Below are 23,554 nucleotides of genomic sequence, written 5' to 3' on the forward strand. Positions count from 1 at the left end.
CACAAATTCTATTTATAATAATTGTAGATAAGAACTGATAAGAAGGGGCTGAGCATATTCTGAACAGGATTTGGACTGCAGCAATATAGTCAAGGCACAATGGGCTCAGTGCTGCTGTATTCTCAGAGGCTAGCCCTGGTGGCCCTATAATCAGCCCCACAGAATGGCTGGGAGCATGGAATTTGGGGACACACAGGTCTGGCTTCAAGCCCCTATCCTGTCACTCACTAATTGTGTGACCATGAATGGCTTCCCTAATTGGCTAAGCCCTGTTCTCATCTGTAAAATGGAAATGATCACAATCGTACTTATCCCTTGGGTTCTTAGAAGATTAAATAAAATAATAAATCTAACAGGCTCAGTAGAGCCATCATAAATGCTCAAGAATGGAAGCTTTTATTGTTATTATGATGATTATTAATGTGGTTTGAATTTTGGTATGATCTCTAGGAAGAATGTAGAACTTGGAATAAGATCTGAGTTCTAATCTCACCTTTGTTAGGTAGCTCTACAACCTCAGACATGCTCTCTGTGTACCATTTCCCTCTTCTGTCTGGTGAGACCCTTGCCCTCCTGCTTCTATCCCAAAGCTGCTGAGAGATCAAACATTATCTTAGATGGGAAACTGCTTTGAAATACACAAAAGAGAAAAGTAAATGAATGTGTGTATAGTTTGTCTCAGCTTATAGACACTTGTCCTCAAAATCAATCTGAGGAAATGGAAAGGGACCAGAAACGTCTTCCTAGCTGTCGATGCATGTGGATGGTATGGGTAGAGGTGAACCTTCACGGTGAGAAAGTCACACTCCACTTAACTCCTTTAACCGATTCTCCTATGACCATGGGATAGCACCTACTGACTTTGTCCTCAAGGTTCCCTGTCCTACTTTTAAAATAACACAAGGGAAGAAGGTGGAATAAGATATATTTTTTTTGTTTTATTTGGGCTTCTCTTCCTGATATGTTTTTCCAGATCCTCCCTTCCTTGGGAGCTCCTATTTACCCTTCAAGACAGCTCAAATATCACCTCCTCTGCGAAGCCCTCCTTGATCCCTGAGGTGTTTACACTCTTTGTGTTCTCACTGTATTGTGACCATTGCTCCATTGGTTCACCTACAGCAGCCCTTTGCAATCCCAGTTGCATCCTATTATTTGGCACTTATGTTTCATAAAGTTGCCATGGACACTGAATGAATGAATTCTAAAACATGGCTCCTAGGGGAATAATAGGGTTGGGTTCTTGTGAGCTTCTGATCACAACATTTTCATCAACTGTTCTATGCATAACCTAGTCTTATGCACGTTTGTTAGAAAGCTCCTTATTTAATACACTTTGTGAATTCATTAACATTAAAGTCACAGTCAACAGCCTTATAACTCATAACTGAATGAAACTTATTCAACACACATATTTTCTTTGAAAGGGATGTCACAGCCTTCTTGCTCTTAGGAACACTTCAGCTCTATGCTTGAGGGTCATTTTAACCAGCAGATTTGCCAACCAAAAGTACACAAGTGCAAAATATGGCACTAACTAAGACTTGAAAAGGATACTCATATACAGTATGAGAGCTGGAATGAGAAGACAGAACACCACCTTGTTTGACCTCGGCTGGGAATAAATATGTCCAGAGGGCAGGTCATATTTTTCACTGCTCTGGCATGGTCATGCCCTGGCTGGCTATGGAAGGACTGTTTCAGGAGTTACAAATAAATTTCAGTGAATAGACAGATTTGCAAGTATAGAATCTGCAAATAATAAGCATCAACTGTATTTGTTTACATGTTGGACTTTTTTAGTAGCCTGAGGGCTTCTTATAGGAAGGCTTGTGTCCATACTAGATGTCTTCTCCTTCTCCAAACCCACTCCACTCTTTGCACCCTGCTCTTTCCCCTGGGGACTTACCTCTGTGGATGGCCCTCCTATGGTTTCCTTGTCTCTTGGCTTCCAGTTGGATTTGGCCAACAAGAAACCCCAGCAGTTGACAGGGTAAGGGAGGACAGTACGGCCAGTGTATTTATTCCCCTGCTTCCTCCTCATGATGTTGCCTTGGGCTTCCTTACTAAAGGTCCTCTCCTCTGAAGGCAACCTTCTCCAGGTGACTCTCTGCTGTCACATTCAAATGACCACTCTCCCTCCTGAATCTTCACACCATAAGGTGATAACGGCTCCTTGGCTGTTATTTTCCTCTGTACTACTTTGGGGTTCTTCTAAACCTGACCCACACTGTTTTACATAATCCTTTTGTAAATAAGTCTTCCTTGAATTATCTTAATTTGAATGAGAAGTGTTTGGTCTCTAACTGATAAGATATCATATTCATCTTATACACCCAACACAGTGCCAAGCAATGTCAAGTAAATGATAACTATTTCTCATGAGGTAAATAAATGATCTTTAAAACTCCCTCTAACAGTTACTGTGTGATTCTGTGATCCCAGAACCTCATAATCATTGAAGTCACACACACACAAATACACACTGCTCATCTTGCTGAATGGGTTATGTTCCCACCTCTTCCTCAAGATGGTGGACTTTTGGGTTGGGAGAATCCAGGAAGAATAGGGCCTGCAGGATAAATACTCTGAGAAGCAGAGCTGTTCATCCAATCACTTTAGGGGGTTCATATCTGGGTCATTTCCCAGTAGAAGTCAAGCCCAAAGGTGAGTCCACAAAGGACTGAATAGAAGCCACAGGCTTTTTTCACTTGTGCCTAGTGGTCCTCTGGTGTGGGACCCGGCTCCTGCAGTGGACATGGGCATTTGGTAAACTAAGGAAGAGGGAGAGCTCAACGCACCAAAAATATAAGCCAGCCTGCTTTTCACTGGGACTTTAAGAGGCAGGGGAATAGCTATTCGTTGCTGCCCAACTGTGACTGAAGAACTCGGAATTACAATTTCTCCATGTCACCCACACAGCAGATGACAGCGAATGAGTATGAACAATAATCTGGTACTTGGAACAAGGCGAAATTCATCTTCATATTGGCTTCTCTTCTATCAGCTTTACCTCTCTCCAATATATTCACTATGTTGCTGCCAGAATACATTTTTAAACTCAAATTTAACCTTCTCTCCTGGATTGCTGACATCGTTTCTATATATAGGTAGAGTTCCAACATTTCTTGTTTATTCAAATATGGTCCTTTCTAGATTTACAGCTTCAGTTTCAATTTGCCCCCTCCCCCGCTTCATCATCCTCGCCCTTGCCAACACCTCGTGCCCATCCCACAACTTCCGCTCCAGCGAGGATAAGCTGATGAGAGCTCCCCCTACATTGTTTCCCCTCTACCTCCACCAGCTAAGTACCTCTCTTATTTCCGCCCAGTTGCTTGCTAGAAAAAAGCATAATTCATCTTCCAAATTGAGTCAGACATTGTATCCTCTATGACAGTATTTCTCAAACTTTAATGTGCTTATGAGCACCTGTGGATTTTATGAAGATGCGGATTCTCATTCAGTGAGTCTCTGGGCCAAGCCAGAGAATTCACATTTCTCACCAGCTGGTCATGCTGCTATTGCTGGTCCAGGGACCACACTTTGAGTAGCAAGGTTCCAGGAAGTTTTTCCTGATGTCACCCTTTCCCTGATAGATTCCATCACTTTTTCTGAGCTCTTTTCCTCTTAAACTGTATTTCTGTTGTGGCTCTAATTGCTGGATAATTTTACTTGTTTATATGTCTGCCTTCTTAACTGTACCTGGAGTTTCTGAAAACTAAAGACTGCCTTTTCATCTTTGTCTCTGCGGCTCTCAGCAGAGTGCATTATAGGATCACAAGAAGCATTTGATATTTATTTGTTGAGCAAGTGCTGAATGATATATTGTCTTTACTTGTTTGTGGAACATGAAGCCATGTAACCATTTTTATTTAAGGAAAATTATTGGTTATTTGACATTTGGGCAAATGGAATGCAGGCCGTATATACCGTATTTATTAAAACATACAGCTTTATTTGCTAGACCGGCCCCTCAACTATGTGTGCTTTACAAATGGTTAGAGATATTTATAACATTTTATTGTGAATAGTAGCAGTGACTGTACACTAATAAATATTCAATACATCTAAATATAAATAGTCTTAAAAGGTACAAAATGCAAAATCTATAGAATGCATCTGGAACAAAAACCTCGTATAAGGGAATTCCTTGTGAACACATGGTACCATTTTTAACATGTGAGAGGGGAAGAGAAAACAGACAGGAAGCCCCTTTTGCAGGATAGGACACTGGGGAGTGAACTATGACACGTGTTCAGTTAAGGCCCTGGTGAATCTGAGCGTGAACAAGATGGTACCCTGCAAGGGGTAATTTTTGAAACCAGACCACAGAAATGAGTAGGTTTTGATGTTTTCCTTCTAGGCTGGATGTTCCAGAAGTCATCTCTAATTAAGGGTTCCACAAGAGAATGTACAAAAGGCCAAAAAGTAAACAGGGATGATTTTGGATATGTTGAGTGAGATCATCTTCTGAATGATAGAGTTTTATTTTGAGGCAACCAGTTTCACAATAATTATAGTTAAGGGGTGCCTGGGAGGCTCAGTTGGGTAAGTGTCCGACTTTGGCTCAGGTCATGATCTTGTGGTCTGTGAGTTCGAGCCCCACATCGGACTTTGTGCTGACAGCTCGGATTCTGTGTCTCCTCTTCTGCCCCCGCCCCCCGCTCACTCTTTGTCTCTCTCTAAAAAATAAACATTAAAAATTTTTTAAAAATAATTATAGTTAAAAGTTATGCATCTGAATCTCGAGCTCATCAAAATATCCCACAGAAGAGCGAATGTTTACACTACCCAATAATCTCTCTAAAAGTTTCATCTGAATGCTGTAGTAAAATGAAATCTCCCTTACATCAGGCAATACCCTTCCCCACAGTGTCCAAGAAGAGTGCGGCTGACTCAAAGGTGAGCTGCTAATTAAAGGAAGCATTTATACACCTTAGAAGGATCTTTCAAAGCTGCTTTGAAGTTCATCTATAAGTAGCTTCATGCAACACGACTCTGGAGGGGTGGCTGAAGCAAAGGGTTAATTAACTGAGTAACTCCAAAGTCATTAACTCTAAAAAAGGTGAAGCTAGAGATGAGGAAAAAGAAGATCCTGTTCCACGTTGGAGGGCTACGTGGCCAACCATAATAGTCTACATGGGATAAACAGCACTTTGTGGTTGACTCCTTTATTGGCTTCTAGGTCTTTCCCTCAGCTGTTTATCTCCTCTGCAACCCCTTTCATCATCAGTAGGAGGCAGTGCTGAATAGAAATAAGGAAACTGCATTGGCGTCAGACAGATGTGGGCTCTACACTTCCTAGCTCTGTCACTTTGGGAGGTGTCTTGGCTTTTTAAAGTCTCAGTTCCATTATCTGTAAAATGAAATGACTACTTCCTCATAGGGTTGGTGTCAACTCAGGATGAAATGAAATTCTGCAGATAAGGCTTGTAGCTCAGTATATATTCACTGCATATTTCAGTGCTTAGTCAACAACAGGCTGCCTTGTGCATCTTGAAAGCACCCTACTCAGTGCTTGACTGTTTCCATCCAGATGATTTGAGCAAGAATACACCCCTCGTTCCTCTCAGAGACTTGCAGGAGATGTGAACCCTCAGCCTTGAAGTTGCAAACCTCTAGGGCCTAAACAAGCTTGGATTTCTCCGCAAGGCCACACTGCCCTACACAATGCTGCCCTCTGCTGATGAGGGTGGAACAGTGCAGAGGGGAGCCGGCCTAGAATCCAGAAAAATCGGTTGGTGGAGTCCTCAGTGGGAGTCCGTGTTCAGAAGTAATCATCTCCTCCCAAGATGCCCGCGGAAGCATTCTCTATGGAAGGGAAGGAACAGAAACCTGCCCTGCTCGGTTTGGTACTAAAGGTGGGTGTCGGAGTGCTAACAACCCCAGCCTTTCTCTGTACCAGTTGGCTCCCTCCCGCATCTGATGCACTCTTTCCTCCAGACGCCAGCCCCAACCATGAGATGGGAATGGTTCACTCCAGTCCATCATGTCCCTTCAAGGAGGAAAGTGGCAGTGTGCTTGATGGGTAACGTGTCATAAAGCTGCGTCTCAGATGATCAGGTCTCAGATGTGAGCATTGGGTCCATCATCCTTTACAGCAGGAAGCTGCAGTTGACATCACAGTAGCGGAGTTTACACCATCTGACCTTAATTCGTTCACCAGTTCTCCTTGAAAAAGAGTCACACTCCTCATTTCTCCCGCCCTATATCCTGGGATTCTGTGTTGTCGGGTCAAGTAACAATCCCTCAACCATAAACTAGATCTCTTAAACCCTTGACCATAAACGTTGTATTTCATGTTTGAACTAATGACACAAATAATAATCCATCGTTCTACCCCATCTCTCCTTTTCTCTAAGAAGTGCAAGAATTGTTGCCTGAAAGCTGTCAGATTGCGGTTTGTGCACCACACACGATGATAAGAGGCTGGAAGGAGGGTGGAGACATCGCTGCTGCCCAGGCTTTGCTCCCACGTCAGTGGCCGAGCCTCCTGCCTGGGGCGGGGGGCCAGCCCCTGCCAGGGCGCTGCCTGTGAAGCGGCTCGGGGACCAGTGCCGCAGGCCAGCCGCCTCTGGGGAGTCCTGGGCTGGTGCCAGCTCTTAATGCTCTATGAACGGAGAATCTGCTTCCCTCATTCAGGATCTGCAGCCCGCGGCCTGGCACTGAGTCTCCGCTAAAGTCCTGATTCTGCAAGTTCAGCCAGTTGACTCAAGAGTCTGCAGAAAGGTGGCCGGTCTTCTGGTTTCTAGAGAGGGAAGAAAAGAACTCTGTGAGTTCCTGGTACTTGTGTGTCATAGTTGGGTCCAAAGCAAACCAGAATTCAATGCCCTCTGCTGATTTTTAAATGCACTTTCATTCTTATTGTATTTGAGGCCATGGTGTCTCAGTTGTTAACAGTGGGTATTCTGGAATCACATGGCCTGCTTTTGTTTTTGTTTTAATTTTTTTAAATGTTTTTTATTTATTTTTGAGAGACAGGGAGAGACAATACAAGCAGGGGAGGGTCAGAGAAAGAGGGAGACACAGAATCTGAAGCAGCCTCCAGGCTCTGAGCTAGCTGTCAGCACAGAGCCCGATGTGAAGCTGGAACCCACAAACCGTGAGATCATGACCTGAGCGGAAGTCAGACGCTCAACCGACTGAGCCACCCAGGCGCCCCACCTGCTTTTGAATCTAGGCTGTTCCATTCATTAGCTGGGTGATGTCGAGCAGGTTACTTAACTTGTTTGAACCTCAGTTTTGTTGTCTGTAAAATGGGGATAAGAATAATATCTATCTCTTAAGACTGTTATGAGTATTAAATAAAATCATGTATTAAATGCACCATAAAGGGCCCCTGGATGGCTCAGTTAAGAATCTGACTTCGGCTCAGGTCATTTTCTTGTGGTTTGTGAGTTTGAACCCTGTGTCAGGCTCTATGCTGACAGTTCAGAACCTGAAACCTGCTTCAGGCTCTGTGTCTTCCTCTCTCTCTGCCCCTCCCCATTCATGCTCTGTCTCTCTCTGTATCTCAAAAATAAATAAATGTTAAAAAAATAAATAATGCGCCATAAAAACAAGTGGTAAATAACACTTAAAAGAAAATATTTAGGTATAAATCTCACAGAATATGGACAGGATCTATATTAGGAGAAATATAAAATTTTAAAGAAAAAAATCAGAGAAGCTCTAAATAAATGAGATATAGTTCATATTTAAGGATGAGAAGAACTTATATTGTTAAGATGTCATTTCTTTCCAACTTTATCTATAGATTCAACACAATCACAATCAGAATCCCAGAAAGTTATTTTGTAGATATTGACAAACTGACTCTGAAGTTTACAGGGAAAGGCAAAAAACTCAGAACAGCCGACACAATGCTACTGAAGAAGAACAAAGTTGGAGGACTGATACTACCCAGCTTCAAGACTCCCAATGAAGCTACAGTAATTAAGACAACATGGTATTGGTGAAAGAATCAACAAATAGATCAACGGAACAGAACTGACTGCCCAGAAATAGACTAACACATATATAATCAATGGATCTTTGAAAAGGAAGCAAAGGTCACTCAATGGGTCATCTTTTCAACAACAGTATTGGAACAAGTAGATATCCACATACAGTATAATGACTCTAGACACAGACCTTATACCCTTCACAAAAATTAACTCAAAATAGATTGGAGACCTAAATATAAAAATCAAAACTTAGAAAACTTCTAGAAGATAACATAGAAGAAAATCTGGGTGACCTTGGGTTCAATAATGAGTTTTTAGATACAATACTAAACGCATGATTCATAGAAAAAAACAGTTGATGTTGAACTTCGCTAAAACTAAAAATGTCTGCTCTGTAAAAGACTCTAAGAGAAAGAAAAGACAAATGATAGGCTACGAGAAAATATCTTCAAAACACATATCTGATAAAGGACTTTTATTCAAAATATACAAAGACCTCTTTAAACTCAAAAGCAAGAAAAGAACCCAATTTAAAAAAAAGAGGGGGGCAAAAGATCTCAACAGACACCTCATTAAAGAGGAGATACAGATGGTAAAAAAAAAAAAAACCATGTGAAAAGATGCTCAACATTGCATGTCATCAGCAAATTGCAAACCAAACCAATGACACACCACTGTATAGCTATTAGAATGGTTAAAATTGAAAACACCTGCTAACATTAAATCCTGGTGAGGATATGAAACAACAGGAATTCTCATTGCTGGTGGGAATGCAGAATGGTATAGCCACTTTGGAAGAGAGTCTGGCAGTTTCTTACAAAGCTAAATGTAGTGCTATCATATGATCCAGCAATCATACTCCTAGATATTTACCCAATTGAGCTGAAAATTTTCATTCATACAAAAATCTGCCCACAGATATTTACAGTAGCTTTACTCACAATTGCCCTAACTGCAACCAATCGAGATGTCCTTCAGTGGGTGAATGGATAGCCAAACTGTGGTACATCCATCCAATGGAATATTATTCAGTGAAAAAAGGAAGTGAGCTATCAAGTCATGAAAAGACGCAGAATAATCTTAAATGGGCATTGCTAAGTGAAAGAAGCCAATCTGAAAAGGCTACATACTATATGACACTCTGAGAAAGGTGAACTTGGACAGAAAGATTAATAGTTGCCAGGGGTTTGGAGAGAATAAAGGAATGGATAAATAGATGAAGCCCAGTGAATTTTAAGGCAGTGAAACTATTCTCTATGATATTAAAATGGTAGATACATGATATTATATATTTGTCAAAACTCCTAGAACTATACAGTATGAAGAATGAATCTTAATGCAAACCATAGTCTTTAGTTAATAATAATGTAACAGTAGTGGTTGATTAATTGTAACAAATGTACCACAGTAACACAAAATGTTACTAAAAGGGGAGGAGGTATATGGGAACTCGTTGTATTATTTGCTTTTTTTTTTGTAAATCAAAAACTTTTAAACAATAAGGTCTATTAAAAATAAATTAAAAAGTTAAAAAAAGGAAAAAGTGCTATGTAAATTTCAGCTATCATAATTATTAATGTATTTAATCCTTGTGTAGTTGGACTGGATTTGTTTTGCACCCTTCTTTATGTTTTCATTGTTTGTTTCTGAAGACAAAGCCTCTGTAAACTTACAGATCAAGTATTATTTAATTCTCTTATCCGTGAGAAAAAGAGGTTCAGAGACTTGCCCAAGGTTAATGACTAAGGAGTGGTAAAGCTGAGACAAAGTCTAAGTATCCTATACTTCTTTAATTCCACCTTATTACCCTGCAATCATCTGAATTTGTGTTAATTCTCTATTCAGCAGCTTTTAATTGTCATTGAACTTTAAAACTTTCTAACTCATCCAAAGGACATCTAAGACTTAAGCTCATGTGCCTTAAGATAGAGTCTGCAACACAAGCATAGGATGGCTGAGGTATCTGGGAAGGTGTCACGAAATTGGTTTTTCATTCTGAATTGTTGAACAAATAGAATTAACTTTAAGTCATTTTATTTTGTCTTTTTTATTTTATTTTATTTTATTTTATTTTATTTTATTTTATTTTATTTTATTTGTTTTTTGAGAGACAGAAAGAGACAGCACAAGCAGAGGAGGGTCAGAGAGAGAGGGAGACACAGAATCTGAAACAGGCTCCAGGCTCTGAGCTAGTTGTCAGCACAGAGCCTGACACGGGGCTCGAACCCATGAACTGTGAGATCATGACCTGAACCTAAGCCAGATGCTTAACCCACTGAGTCACCCAGGCGCCCCTATTTTATTTTATTTTAATGTTTTATTTCTTTTTGAAAGATTGAGAGAGCCCGCACAAGTGGGGGAGGGGTAGAGAGAGGGAGGCAGAGGGTCTGATGTGGGCTCTGTGCTGACAGCAGTAAGCCCATGTGGGTCTCAAACTCATGAACCATGAGATCATGACCTGGGCTGAAGTCAGATGCTCAACCAACTGAACCACCCAGGCGGCCCCTAACCAAGTCATTTTAATAGTTTCACAGCACATGTGAACTTCTACTCACTTTTAGAGCTAACTTCATGTACACTTAATGGTTTTAAGATGTTATGGATGTCTTTTCTCAGAAAATTGACATACTGGCATAGGTCTTACCCCCCCTTCCTCTCTCACACTATGTTGGCCTGTGAAATGACATTACAGATCAAGTAATATTCAAGGTCCCCTGACAGCTCTTTTAGGGATGGGCAACCTCTTTACTTAGTTGACACTCAAAGCCACTTTCTTGCTAATCTACTTCGGTCATACTTGCTTCCTCATCCTCTAAGAGGGTTCCTTTCTCTAGAGAATGGGACAGACCCTAAAGTTATAGATGACAATGCAGGGAAAACCACTTCCTTTACTGACCTCTTTCCAGCAGTGATTCATGATCTGGTAGATATTGGAGGAGGCCAGCCGGGGCTTGTATAAGCGAAATCCACTAGAGATGTCTTCTACCACCTCTGAGTTGCTTCGATTTTCATATGGGATTTTTCCTTCGCTGAAGACTTCCCACATCAGCACACCTACAAGAAATGGGGAGTGAAGCACAGCTAATGATAAAGGTCACAAATGGCAAACAAATGTACATCTAGAGATTGCATATTCCTTGACCTTAAGACTCAAGTCCTTACCTTCAGGAAGAATAACATCAAGCCACTGGAGGCTGATTAGGCCTATGCTCTATTTCTATAGAGCAAAGATTTCCCAATCTTCCTAGTGGTGAGGAGCTTTCAAGCTCAGTCCTTTGTTATATCTAACTCAATTGCTGCTACTAAAAGTTGCAAGGGATGCGAATTCAAATGTCTATACGTTGTGTAAATGAATGGAGTGGATGAGATGGGCCGTAATGGGGACTAGACCAGACTGTAGAGAACTGAGGGTCAAATTCTGTCTTGAGAGGACAGCTGTGATTTAGCTCCAGCCAACACGGGGCATATGGGGATGAGGCCTCAGTATCGCTGCATTTTCTGATTTTTTAAAAAGAAGTTATAAATTGAGAGTTTTAAAACAGAAACTCAATTTGATTTTTAAAAATACCATGAGGGTGCCTGGATGCTTAGTTGATTAAGCATCCAATTCTTTTTTTTTTTTTAATGTTTTTTTGTTTATTTTTGAGAGACCAAGAGATAGCACGAGTGGGGGGTGGGGTGGGGGGGAGGGGTGTCAAAGAGAGAGGGAGACACAGAATCCGAAGCAGGCTCCAGGCTCTGAGCTAGCTCTCAGCACAGAGCCTGATGCAGGGCTCAAACCCACAAACCATGAGATCATGACCTGAGCCAAAGCTGGACGCTCAACTGACTGAACCACCCAGGCACCCCAAGCATCCAATTTTTTATTTAGGCTCAGGTCATGATCACACAGTTTATGAGATTAGCCACATCAGGGTGTGCACTGACAGCATGAAGCCTGCTTGGGATTCTCTTTCCCCCTCTCTCGCTGCCCCTCCCCTGCTTGTGCTCTCTCTCTCATACACAAAATAAAGAAGTAAGTATCTTAAAAAGTACAAATTCTGTGTAGACAGAGATCAACACATCTCTAGGTTGTCTATTTTTGACCTTTCCCCTTTCCTCTTCTGTCTTCAGAAGACAGTTTTACTCTGTACTAATATATTCATAGGATGTCAGAGTGGGAAGGGAGGTTGCAGATCACCAATTTCAGTGGTTTTCAAAGCATATTTCAGAGATTCTTAGGGCAGAGTTTTCCCAAGTATGAATCCCAAAATGTCTGAATAAAAATCACCTCAGAAGTTTGTTCGAATGGCAGATCCTGGGCCCCCCCAGGCCCAGACCTCTGGATCAGGATTTCTAGGGGGTCTTCAGAGGTGTCTGAGTTGTTCTGGAAACTTGGAACCTGGCTGCAGATAAGACTATTCTGGCATCTCAAGATGCCTGAATTCCTAGTGAGATTTTGTTGGAAAATTGAGGCCTGCTGCTCAAAGCTCATTTGAAAACAATTGCTTTCATGCCAAGCTTGTAATGCATTGATTGGAAATTGAAAAAGGCCCAACGAGTTTACTTGATTTCCTTAAAATAGCACAGCTAATTAGGGCAAAAGCATTAAAATGCATAACAAATCTCAGTGGTCTCCAGGCAAGCATCAAGCTCTCAGTCCACCCAGGGTCCTGTTTCTCAGGTTTGCCGTCCGTCCAGGAATCTACCCTCTCCGCCCTGCTTCTATCAAGCAGGCTCATTTTGGATACTTAAGGTGGCACATCTTAGGCAGCCATGGACTGTAGCCCAACCTTCCAACTGTCAGATGCAACAGAAAATTCCCAACTGACAGCCTACGGCAGAAAAGGCCTCATGCAGAGTTGGCAGGTGGATGTGACACAGTGGCCATGGCTGCAAACATCTCTTTATGGGACACCTGGCGTGGTGCAGTGAGACCTGCTGCATCCCTCATAGAGAGTGGCCACACGGCAGCCATACCCTTCCCCGTTGTGATAGGTACTTGGGGAAAAAAGAATCTTCTGAGATGGCTCTGGTGCAGTTTTATTTCTTCCATGTCCATTCTGTAACTTACATTTAAATAACAAAGTCTGAGCTAGGCATGTGGAATAGGGAAGCTGTTTTAAGGAACAGTTCAGGACCACTAAAAATTAACAAACCACTTACTTGATTGTCAGAACTAGATATTCTAAAATGCTGGGGAAGACTTCAAAACTAGTTCTCTTAAGAGATTTAATGAGTCAGCTTCTCCCTGGTACTCTAGGTCAATACACTTGGCAAACATTCCCTTCATATAGAGTGGCAATATCAAGCTCCAACTCCTTTCTTTCCAAACTATAACCCTTCATATAATCCAAATCAAAGAGGTTATCTGGTATGTTTTCCTGTATAGTTTAGTAGTTTGTGCATAGTTTAGTACACACAAACTATGGCTTAGGATGATATGACAAATCCAGCAAGAATATTTAGTACTTTCTGCCATACCAATAGCATCCATTCTGACCTTTCATTCATGCTCACTTGCACTTCTCAAGAATTCTGATCCCATATCATGGACTGCCAAGTTCATTGTCTACTGTTCTCTCAGGAACATAATACCTCTCTTTCCTTTGGACATACCATATTTTTATAATTGCTGGGGTTTTTAAAATTTTTTTTATTTTTTAGCATTGCTGAAGATCCCTGGATCTTCAAATGGGGAAGGTTCTCTCTCATCATTCAGATCTGTGCTCAAGGGTCACTTCCTTGGAGAGATCTTCCCAGACCATGGTAATTAAAGTAGACCCTCTCATCTGGGTGGCTCAGTAGGTTGAGCATCTGACTGTGGCTCAGCTCATAATCTCACAGTTTGTGGGTTTGAGCTATGTTGGGCTTTGCGCTAACAGTGCGGAACCTGCTTGGGATTCTGTCTCCCCCTCTCTCTGCCTCTCTCCTGCTTGTGCTTTCTCTCTCAAAAATAAATAAACATCTTTTTAAAAAGTTTAAAACAGACCCTCCATCCTAGTCAGTTTCTATCTTATTATGGTTTTATTTCATTCATAGCATTTAGTTATTACTCTATGACTTTGTCTTATATACATAACTATTAGCTTGTTTACATGATTGTCATCTGTCTCCCCCTAAAATTTACCTCCAAGAGAATAGGAGTCTTTCATATCCTATGCATGACTGCATTGTGAGTACCTAGATTAGCCCGGCTTATAGTAGATGCTCAATAAATTGTTGTTGTGGAAATATAATTTTGAACAAAATATGGTCCTAGTCCTCAAGGAATTCATATTCTAATCTCCTGACTCCTCCAGCTTTTGATCTCACAAAAACTGTCACCAGAATTCACATTTCTATCCTCATTTTAACCCCCATTTCAAAGATCTCAAGACCCAATGCAGTAATGAGGCCCCTTCACACTTTTCAGAGCTGTTATCGCACAAGCTGTGAGTGGGATGCCCTCATCACCCAGAGTCCTGGGCAAGTAGAGTTGCCTGGATCTGACAAATAAAACAGCTGGCTGGCAGTCCTGAATTCTGTGGGTGTGGGCTCAGAGTGACACTCACCAAATGACCACACATCTGACTTGCTGCTGTAGCGACTGAAGGAGAAGACTTCTGGGGATGCCCACTTCACGGGGAACTTGGTGCCTGTGGAACTGGTGTATTGATCATCCAGGACGAACCTGGGTAGGGAGTGGAAAAAGAATGTCTGAATGTTCTGGGGGCCTGAGTCATTCCTGAGACTTTACTGGCTTCATGTCCCCATATTACCTTGTCATCCCAAAGTCAGACACCTTGATGACTTGGTTTTCTCCCACTAAACAATTTCTGGCAGCCTGGAATGGAGACAGGCAAACAAAAGGGAAAGGAAAACTGTTGGTGGATAAACAGTGTAAGAAGCCTCCTATAATCTCAGCCCTTTGCGGTTTTTTTGTGCTGCAGTACAAGGGCACTCAGGAGCTTTACAGATGCTAATTAAGCTTCCCTGGCGCCCGACCGGAGTTAGCTAAAAAGTTAACTGTAAGATCCCTTATCGGGATGAGTAAATTTGGTCTTTTAGTTTTATTCCTGGGATTCTAACTAGAAGAGAAATCCATGGTGTTGTTTAACCAACAAGGTGTTCTAATGCAACCTGATGCAATAGGAAATGTTAACATTAGGGATGGTATGAAGAAACTGTCACCCGTTTGACTAAAATGAGAATGTTTTGAGGTTGCTAATCCTCTTAAAAGTATTCCTCAGTAGGGAGAGTACCTAGTCTCTAATTAGTATCACAGAATTGTGCACTGGAAGAACACTTCGTGATCAAGACTCCATTCTCTTTTCAAATTTTATTTTTTTTCTTTTTTCAAATTTTAAATATGCCTACAAATCCCAAGAGGGATATGTTAAAATAAATATTCCTGAGCTCCGACCCCCAGAGATTCTGAGGATGGTTTTAGCATCACCCCAATGTGATTGTGGTAGGTCCTTGGATACTAGTTTGAGAATTTTACCAAGAGGAAACTAAGGCACAGAGAAGTTATGAAGAAGAACCTCTAAGTTTCATATTGGAAGGCTGTAAACTCAGACTCAGAGGGAACAAGTTAGAAGGAGGGCTGGGAATAGGGCCTAGATCTGAGTCCTCCCAGGGCATCCCCAAGCAGGTAGAAGAAAGCAGGAGTTGGGAGGGGAAGGGAGATGGTTTGTGACTTGTTATTTATCAATGTGTTCCCAGTCTGGGTAGCTGTACATTTCAGTGGGACACACCCCTTCACCCTGGACCTATAGTTGTTTGCCCAGCATCCTCTTACCAGGTCTCTGTGGATGACACATGCCTCCTCCAGGTAGGCCATGCCCTCACACACGTCCAGGCACATGCCCAGCAGGGTTTCGGCCGCAAAGAGCCCCCGCTGGTTGCGCAGGTAATCCGACAGGCAGCCATGCTCCATGAACTCAAACACCAGGCAGATGGGGGCCTGCTCTAGGCACACCCCATATAGCTGGACCAGTTTGGGGTGAGAGAGTTTCCTGGAGGAAAAGGGCAAGGGGTGAGAAGGTCTAAACTCAGTCTCCCCTAAACATACTCCTTACCCCAAACAAAAATCACGTGAGGCATGGTGGGGAGTCAAATGGTGTGTACGAGGACAAATGGGGGCCAGTGTGGCTGGCACATCATGCACCAGAAGAGAGATGGGTAGGAGATGAGACTGGGCAGTGGACAGGGAAGGACCATGACAGGCCTTATAGACCATGGTGAGGAGTGTGATTTTAGTCTCCATGCCATTGGAAACCATCGCTAGATTTGAGCAGTGAAGTGGCATAGCATGGCAGCAAAATGGTATTCAGAGAACACAGCACAGAACATCATCCCAAAGACATCTTTGCATACTCTTATTTTGACCACTCACATCATGACTTCAGCCTCCTCTATGAAGTCTTCTTCTGACATAGCCCCTTCTTGAATGGTTTTGATGGCCACCTTGTCCTTGTTAAGCCAGTAGCCAAGATGCACCAACCCAAACTGGCCACTGCCAATTTCCTGTACAAAAGTGAGCTCTGAGGGATCAATCACCCATTTCCCTAGAAGAGAGAAAGAGGGTTTTCCAGGATTGGCAGGTAGTAGATATGAGGGATAGGGCTGCAAAAAAACTAATAGCCCTAGATAGCATGTTACCTAATTGGTCATATAACCTAAAGATGGCAAATAGTATAAGCTTTATACTTAGAACTATCTTAAAGTTATTTTCACCCCCCAAATAACAACATAGGGCATGCATTTAAAACCATGAAAAATATTTGTGGAGGGAGATTACACAGAAAGAGGAAAGAAAATGGCATTAATCAAGACCTCAAAGAGGGCAAATGGAAGGGTTCTTGCAATGCCTCAACTATTTTTCTATACCTGATTGAAAATGTTTTATTGTTGGGGTGCCTGGATGGCTCAGTTGGTTAAGCCTCCAACTTTGGCTCAGGTCATGATCTCACAGTTCCTGAGTTCAAACTCCACATTGAGTTCTCTGCTGTCAGTGCACAGCCTTTTCTGGATCCTCCATCCCCGTCCTTCTCTGCCCCTCCCCTACTGGCACTTGCTCATGCTCTCTCTCTCTCTCTCTCTCTCTCTCTTTCTCTCTCTCTCTCTGGCTCTTGCTCTCTCTCTCAAATAAACAAACATTTAAAAAAGGAAGTGTTTTATTGTCATGTTTCACCTAGAGCAAATTCCATCTGAGCTGACCATTCATTCATTCACTCATTCATCCATCAAGACCATCCACTATACACTCTGTTCAACCTCAGGAGGGGTTAGCGGCAAGGAGGCAGATTCTAAGAGGTGTGGTGTAGGTCCCAGCCAGCACAGTCTGGCACATGGTAGGCTCTCGAGCAATGTTCAGTAAATGAATAAAAGGAATCTGATTCTTAATTTTCACACTGACAAAATGAGTGGGTTCGTAAAACGATATCTGAGGTCCCATCCAGCATGGACCACATTAGGATTCTACGAGTTATTAGAATTACCTTTTTGTAAGGAGGCTAAAGAGGCATTACCCTTTCCTGGCACTTGGTCTAGTCCATAAAAAGCTCAACTTCTACCTCTTTGAGGCAGAGACTCAACAGAAAATATTACTGACTTCCTACTGTGTGCCGGCTATGGTGCTAGTTAGGGATGCAGAGTCCGTGGCAGTGTTTCTCCAAGTATTACTCTCTAACCACCTGTGTCAAAATCGACTGGAGCATTTGTTTAACATGCAGACTCCAGGACCCCATTACCAGAGATTGTGTTTTGGTAAGTGTTGGGTAGGGTCCAGGAGCCCACATTCTTAATAAGCATCCCAGATAGCTGAGATGCACACTCAAGTGTGAGAACCTCCCACCTAGGAGATACAAAATAAAAATTACTCCAGCCTTCTCCTTGACCAGCCAGGTTAGATCAGGGAATGCAAACTCAAATACTTTAGATTACAGGCAGATAATCAAAGTGAGGGAAGCAGTTCCAAAGGGCAAGAAGCAATAACAGGACTTACGGCACTGAGACACAGCCTTTCCTAACAGCATTGAAAAAAAATTAATACCATATTATGCAGACAAACACCTGAATGCTTTCAGATTCCAGCTTCCAGCCCTTGCAATGGACCATACCCAGCCAACTAGGTAACACAGAAGCTCTAGAAGATAGGTGGGAACGTGATCCTAAGGCCTTATTTTCTAATATTTTTTCTAATAGCATTTAGTGGAGTGCTCTGAACAAGGTAGGTGCTTAAAAAACACTCAATGATGAACTCTTCAGTAAAACCAATGGACACTGATTTGGCCTAGATAAATGTGCTCATATATACATCTCTCTTACACACTTTTCAAATATTCTTCTGTATACACTACCCCCAGATATATAGTATACCTGTTTTAATGGTCATTTTTTAAAAATGTTTTATTTTTGAGAGAGAAAGAGACAGAACATGAGCAGGAGAGGGGCAGAGAGAGAGAGAGAGAGAGAAAGAGAGAGAGAGAGAGAGAGACAGAATCCACAGCAGATTCTAGGCTCTGAGCTGTCAGCACAGAGCCCTCTGCAGGGCTTGAACCCACAAACTGTGAGATCATGACCTGAGGCAAAGTCGGACATTCAACCTACTGAGCCACCCAGGTGCCCCTTAATTGTCATTTTTTTAAATGCTTATTTAGTTTTGAGAGAGAGAGAGCTCAAACTGGGGTGGGCAGAGAGAGGGAGATAGAGGATCTGAAGTGGGCTCTGCACTGACAGCAGTGAGCCGGATGCAGGGCTCAGACTCACAAATGGTGAGGTCATGCAGACACCCAAAATGGTAATTTTTAAGCCTGGGGAAGAATTAGGTACATGGAAAGTCCATTCAGAATTTGCCCCAGACCCTTAGGGATGTGAGTTAGTGCAAACACCTGACATTCCTGAGTGCACTGCTCACCATATCTCAGTCCTGCCGTGACCGGAGCTTTCTGCCTCCAGGAACAAACTGGGTACCGGAGTCTAGTGACCAGACCTGGGTTGATTAAAAAGTGAAAGGCAGTAGTTAGAGCTTTACTATAGCAACTGTTCAAGTTGAACCACCAGGAAATAAAAAATAACCCAGTGCAAAAGCTATTTTTATTCTGGAAAACAAATCCCAACACCCAATCACTGGTATCACACTCCCTCCAACAAGAGTCATAAACACAGATGGGCAGGTGGTAAAATCCCATGAGTCTAACCACAGAATTTGCTAATGGAAAACATGTAATATGATCAAATATTCGCCATCCTTTTCTATTTGTAGATTTAGTCATTATTTATGGTTGATGAAGAAACCCAGCTGGCCATTTGTCATTTTTTCCCCCACGTTCCCAGTGAGCTTCTCCCTCCCCTGCCCACCCCTGCCTTGTCCTTTAGATCTTACCTCCTCCATTGTGTTGGTGGTAATTGATGAGGAGAGGGATGGAGTCAAACACATACTTTTCAGCTACATAATATCGCTTGGGGTTGTCATTAGTTTCCTTGATGTGATAATGCTTTATACAGGGGTTGTTCTCGCTTGAACAAATGAAGCATAAATGCAGTGATTATTAAGAAGCAATGTTTCGACACAAAAATGTCTACTGGTATCAGATCCTACTTGCTTTGTTTTCTACCCTCTCAGAAGGATGGCAGATATTAACTCTTACTGGACTTCGCTTATTGCCAAACTGCTTTGTTCTTACTTATTTTTTAATTAGCAGAGAATATGAGACTTGGGTAGCCTCTTAGACATTGTTTTACGGAGCAGGAAACAGAAGTACTGAGGGCAGAGAAGCCTGAGGGTCTTGCAGTCAGCCAGCAGGAGCGTGACCGCTTGAACTCCATTGCCTCAGAGAGGTACCGTCAGCTGTTTGCGCCTCCGTTTCTTCGACGCAAAGGCGCATAGTAACACCTGCCTTCAGAGCTGATTAGGATCAGAAACAGTCTGTACAGTTCAGACACATGGTAAGGACTCAATAAATGATAGTAGTTTTATTAGCAGAACCAGAACTAAATTGCATATCTTTTCACTTCTGGCTGGAAGTATCTTCTTTGTTAGCTGTGGGTTAAATTATAAATCCATCAAATGCAGCATCAAGTATTATTTCTTTAGAGCTCTGCACACAGGGATGCTAATTTAGAAGAGAAAGTGGCATCTGGACTGAGCTCTGTCACTTTCCAGAAAAATGAGGTCTTTAATCTCCCTGGCCTTGGTTTCCTCAGGGATCAGGGAAAGCACACCATTTCTAGTGACCCCTCTACCTCTTGCCCTGCCGGGCGTTGCTGTGTGTGGCCTGTGGCTCGCCCACTTTGGGACTATTTCTCCCCACTTTGCTGAGGTGAGTTAGCACCGTACCTTACAATGGCTTTAGTGAAAACAGACACGGTGTATGTTCCTGGAGTCCTGGAATCTCGCACCATGAAAGCTCCTTCCTTGCCCTGGAATGGTGAGAAAACACAAAAGGTTAGTGATCCTAGGAAAACAGGCTCAGGCATCTGGCTCCACTTTCTTATCTGTGAAAGGAGAAAATACTATAGGCCAGCTTTGCACAGAGCAGAATTTCAGCGCCAATGGCTACCATTTCACTTGCTCACTCAACAGGTACTTCTTGAGGTCCCACTTCAAGGATCAGAGACTTCTGGTGGTGACATAAGCATTGGATGAAGACAGATAAATGCAAGCCTGCCCTTTTAGAGCTCACCATGTACCAGGCTCTCTACAGATATTGTCCAACCCTCAGCACAGCATTGCAATCTAGATGGTATATCCTCAGTTTACTGATGGGGACACTGAGGGCCACAGAGCTTAAGTGACTTTCTCACCATCTGCAAGTAGTAAGTGGTGGACCTGGGATTTGAACCTTGCACATGGCATGTGAGCAAAGCCCATGCTCTTTCTACCACTCCACAGTACCTCTGCACAACAAATGTTAGACACTACTTCTCCATTCCCCTCCAAGGGCCCAAAGCTTTCTGACGTGGAGGGTTTGGCAGTTTCTTAATGGGAGTGTATTTACAAGGACCTTTCTAGAGTGCTGATTTTGCTGCAGGGCAAAAGGAGAAAAAAAGCATGAAGTTCCTGGTTGCCTGAGGGAAGTGGAGAGAGGGGAAAGCCCCAAGAATGTACTCTTCATCCCCCACCCTAATGAATTAATCATAGGCAAATGTATATGCCAATTTATTCATTCCTGGTGGAAACTTTGCAACCTGAACTCTGTTTGGATACTTCATGTCTAATGCTCTGCTCCTGCCCAGCTGGAAATGTGTGCTGGCAATAATTGTAAAACCTATTACTATAATTTACTTTAACATAGGGAGGGCCACAAGTGAAGGCCAGAGAAACACATGAGCCTGGTGTGCAAGCCACATATACTAGTAGTATATGTGTATGTGCAATTCAGAACACTGCAAGCTCTTCCATCCCCCAGTCCCCAAAGTGGATTGTCTACACACCATGAAAGCAGTACACACAGATGGCCATGCTAATTGTTTGAACCCTAGAATCTCAGCATTATAGGATGTTTAGCAGCATCCTGGCCTCGTGTTCCCTGGGAGACAAAATCATCCCAGGTGAGAACTACTGATCTGGCCTCACTCCTTACACTCCTGCGTCCCAAACTTTGTTGACTACCACAATTGCCTGAAGAATCTGAAGCACAGAACAAGACAAGACAAAACAATAAACACCTAACCATACTTCACCCCATACGTATGAACTTAGAATCTCCAGGGCTGGCACCCTGGTTCCTGAACTTTTTAGAAGCTTCTCATGTGATTCTTTAAAAAAAAAAAAAAAAGTTTATTTATTTATTTTGAAGGAGGGTGGGAAGGGCAGAGAGGGAGTGAGAGAATTCCAGGCAGGCTCCACACTGTCAGCACAGAGCCTGATGTGGGGCTTGATCCCACGAACTATGAGATCATGACCTGAGCTAAAATCAAGAATCAGACATTTATACGAATGATCCACACAAAGGCCAATTCCATGTGATTCTCATAGACTTGCAGGTTTGGGCGCCACTGATATAATTAAATCTGTAGCTCCTACTTATAATATCCTGACGAGTAGTCTCTCTCTTAAAAACAGTACTAAAACTGAGTGTAGAGCCTGCTTAAGATTCCCTCTCTCTCTCTCTCTGGTCCTCTCTCTCCTGCTCTCTCTCTAAAATAAAAAATAAAATGATATAAAATAGCTTTTGGGGCACCTGGGTGGCTCAGTCAGTAGAGCATCCAACTTCGGCTTAGGTCATGATCTCACAGTTCATAGGTTCGAGCCCTGTGTCAGGCTCTGTGCTGACAGCTTGGAGCCTAGAGCCTGTTTCAGATTCTCTCTCTCTCTCTCTCTCTCTCTCTCTCTCTCTGTCTCTCTCTCTCGCTGACAGCTCTCAAGCTGACAGCTTGGAGGGAGCCTGGAGCCTATTTCAGATTCCCTCCCCTTCTTGCACTCTGTCTCTCTTTATTTCAAAAATAAATAAACATTAAACATTTTTTAAGTTTAAAAATTAAAAAAATTTAAAAATAAAATAGCTTACAAAAATAGTTTTTGAGGCATAATTGACATACCATGACAGTCTCTTATTCCAAGTGTACAACCAATGATATTCAGTGAATTTACAGAGTTGTGCCCCCATCACTACAACCCAATTTTAGAACATTTTCATTACTCTCAAAATTTACCTCTGTTTTATTTGTACCCTGGTCATCCCAATAGGCTTTCTGTTTCTATAGATTTGCCTGTTCTAGGGCTTTCCTGTAAGTGAAATAATATACTATATGGTCTTTTGTGCCTGGCTCCTTATGCTTAGCATATGGTTGTCCAAGATTTATCCAAATTGCTGCATGTGTATTGGTCCCCCATTCCTTTATATGGCTGAATAATATTCTATCACAGGAATTTATCACATTTTGTTTACCCGTTCATCAACGGATGAACATTTGGGCTGCGTCTGCCTTACAGCTACTGTAAACAATGCATCTGTGTCTGGCCTCTTTTGCTCAATATCACATCTGTGATATTCATCCATGCGTTACATGTAGCATAGTTTCTCTTCAGAGATTTCCCCCTCTACCAAATACTGAAGCGTGTGCTCTTGCCTCATTGGAATGTGATGGGTTAAATTCAAGGCAGGAAGAAACAAAACTTCAGCAGAGGAAGATTTTTATCTGCATATCTTATTCTAAAAGGGGAAGAAACAGACCCAAAAAACCCCCAGACGTTTATCAAATGTCTGTGAAGAAGGGAAGGTGAACATCTCTTCTATTTAATTAGTAATGTTTTGTTGTTGTTTTTATTCTTCCAGAGAAGCCACTGTTTCAAAACTGTAAGCAGAGTGGGGCCCAACTGTGAACAAGAGTAATCCACAGGTGTGAGAAAAAGGGAGGTAAAGTTTGCAGGCAGCTCAGCTGAGCAGGGAAGGCTCAGCTCTTCCCCCATCAGACTCGATCTAGGTGGCATTCAGTGCGGGTGACAGGAAACTCGTCTGGGGCCAAGGCAGTCTAGAGTTCTGAGGAAAATGAGGCATCCAGCATGTGCCTTACCACTCACTTCCTGCAAAGGGCTCAGAGGAAGTCACAACCCCCAAGAACACTGGAGTTTAAAGGGTCTTTGTTCACATCGCCATCATGCAAAGGGGGCACTGACTCATACAGTGGAGCCAGAAGGGGGG

The 23,554-nt window shown here is 42.5% G+C and overlaps 1 protein-coding gene across 2 annotated transcripts in view; it reads right to left on the reverse strand.

Moving 5' to 3' along the window:
• Positions 1-6,297: 6,297 nt before the first annotated feature.
• ITK (IL2 inducible T cell kinase) overlaps positions 6,298-23,554 on the reverse strand; it is a 58,033-nt gene continuing 40,776 nt past the window's right edge. For both annotated transcript variants that reach the window (XM_029942961.1, XM_029942960.1), the window contains 9 exons: positions 20,248-20,330; positions 19,294-19,427; positions 18,826-18,900; positions 16,303-16,474; positions 15,706-15,922; positions 14,684-14,748; positions 14,477-14,595; positions 10,840-10,997; positions 6,298-6,745 (listed from right to left, as the gene is read on the reverse strand). In XM_029942961.1, the coding sequence (XP_029798821.1) occupies positions 6,674-6,745; positions 10,840-10,997; positions 14,477-14,595; positions 14,684-14,748; positions 15,706-15,922; positions 16,303-16,474; positions 18,826-18,900; positions 19,294-19,427; positions 20,248-20,330 (1,095 nt within the window). In that variant the 3' untranslated portion in view covers positions 6,298-6,673. The remainder of the gene's footprint in view (positions 6,746-10,839; positions 10,998-14,476; positions 14,596-14,683; positions 14,749-15,705; positions 15,923-16,302; positions 16,475-18,825; positions 18,901-19,293; positions 19,428-20,247; positions 20,331-23,554) is intronic.

Source organism: Suricata suricatta, chromosome 6 (assembly GCF_006229205.1).
Source record: "Suricata suricatta isolate VVHF042 chromosome 6, meerkat_22Aug2017_6uvM2_HiC, whole genome shotgun sequence".
Lineage (NCBI taxonomy): Eukaryota > Metazoa > Chordata > Mammalia > Carnivora > Herpestidae > Suricata > Suricata suricatta.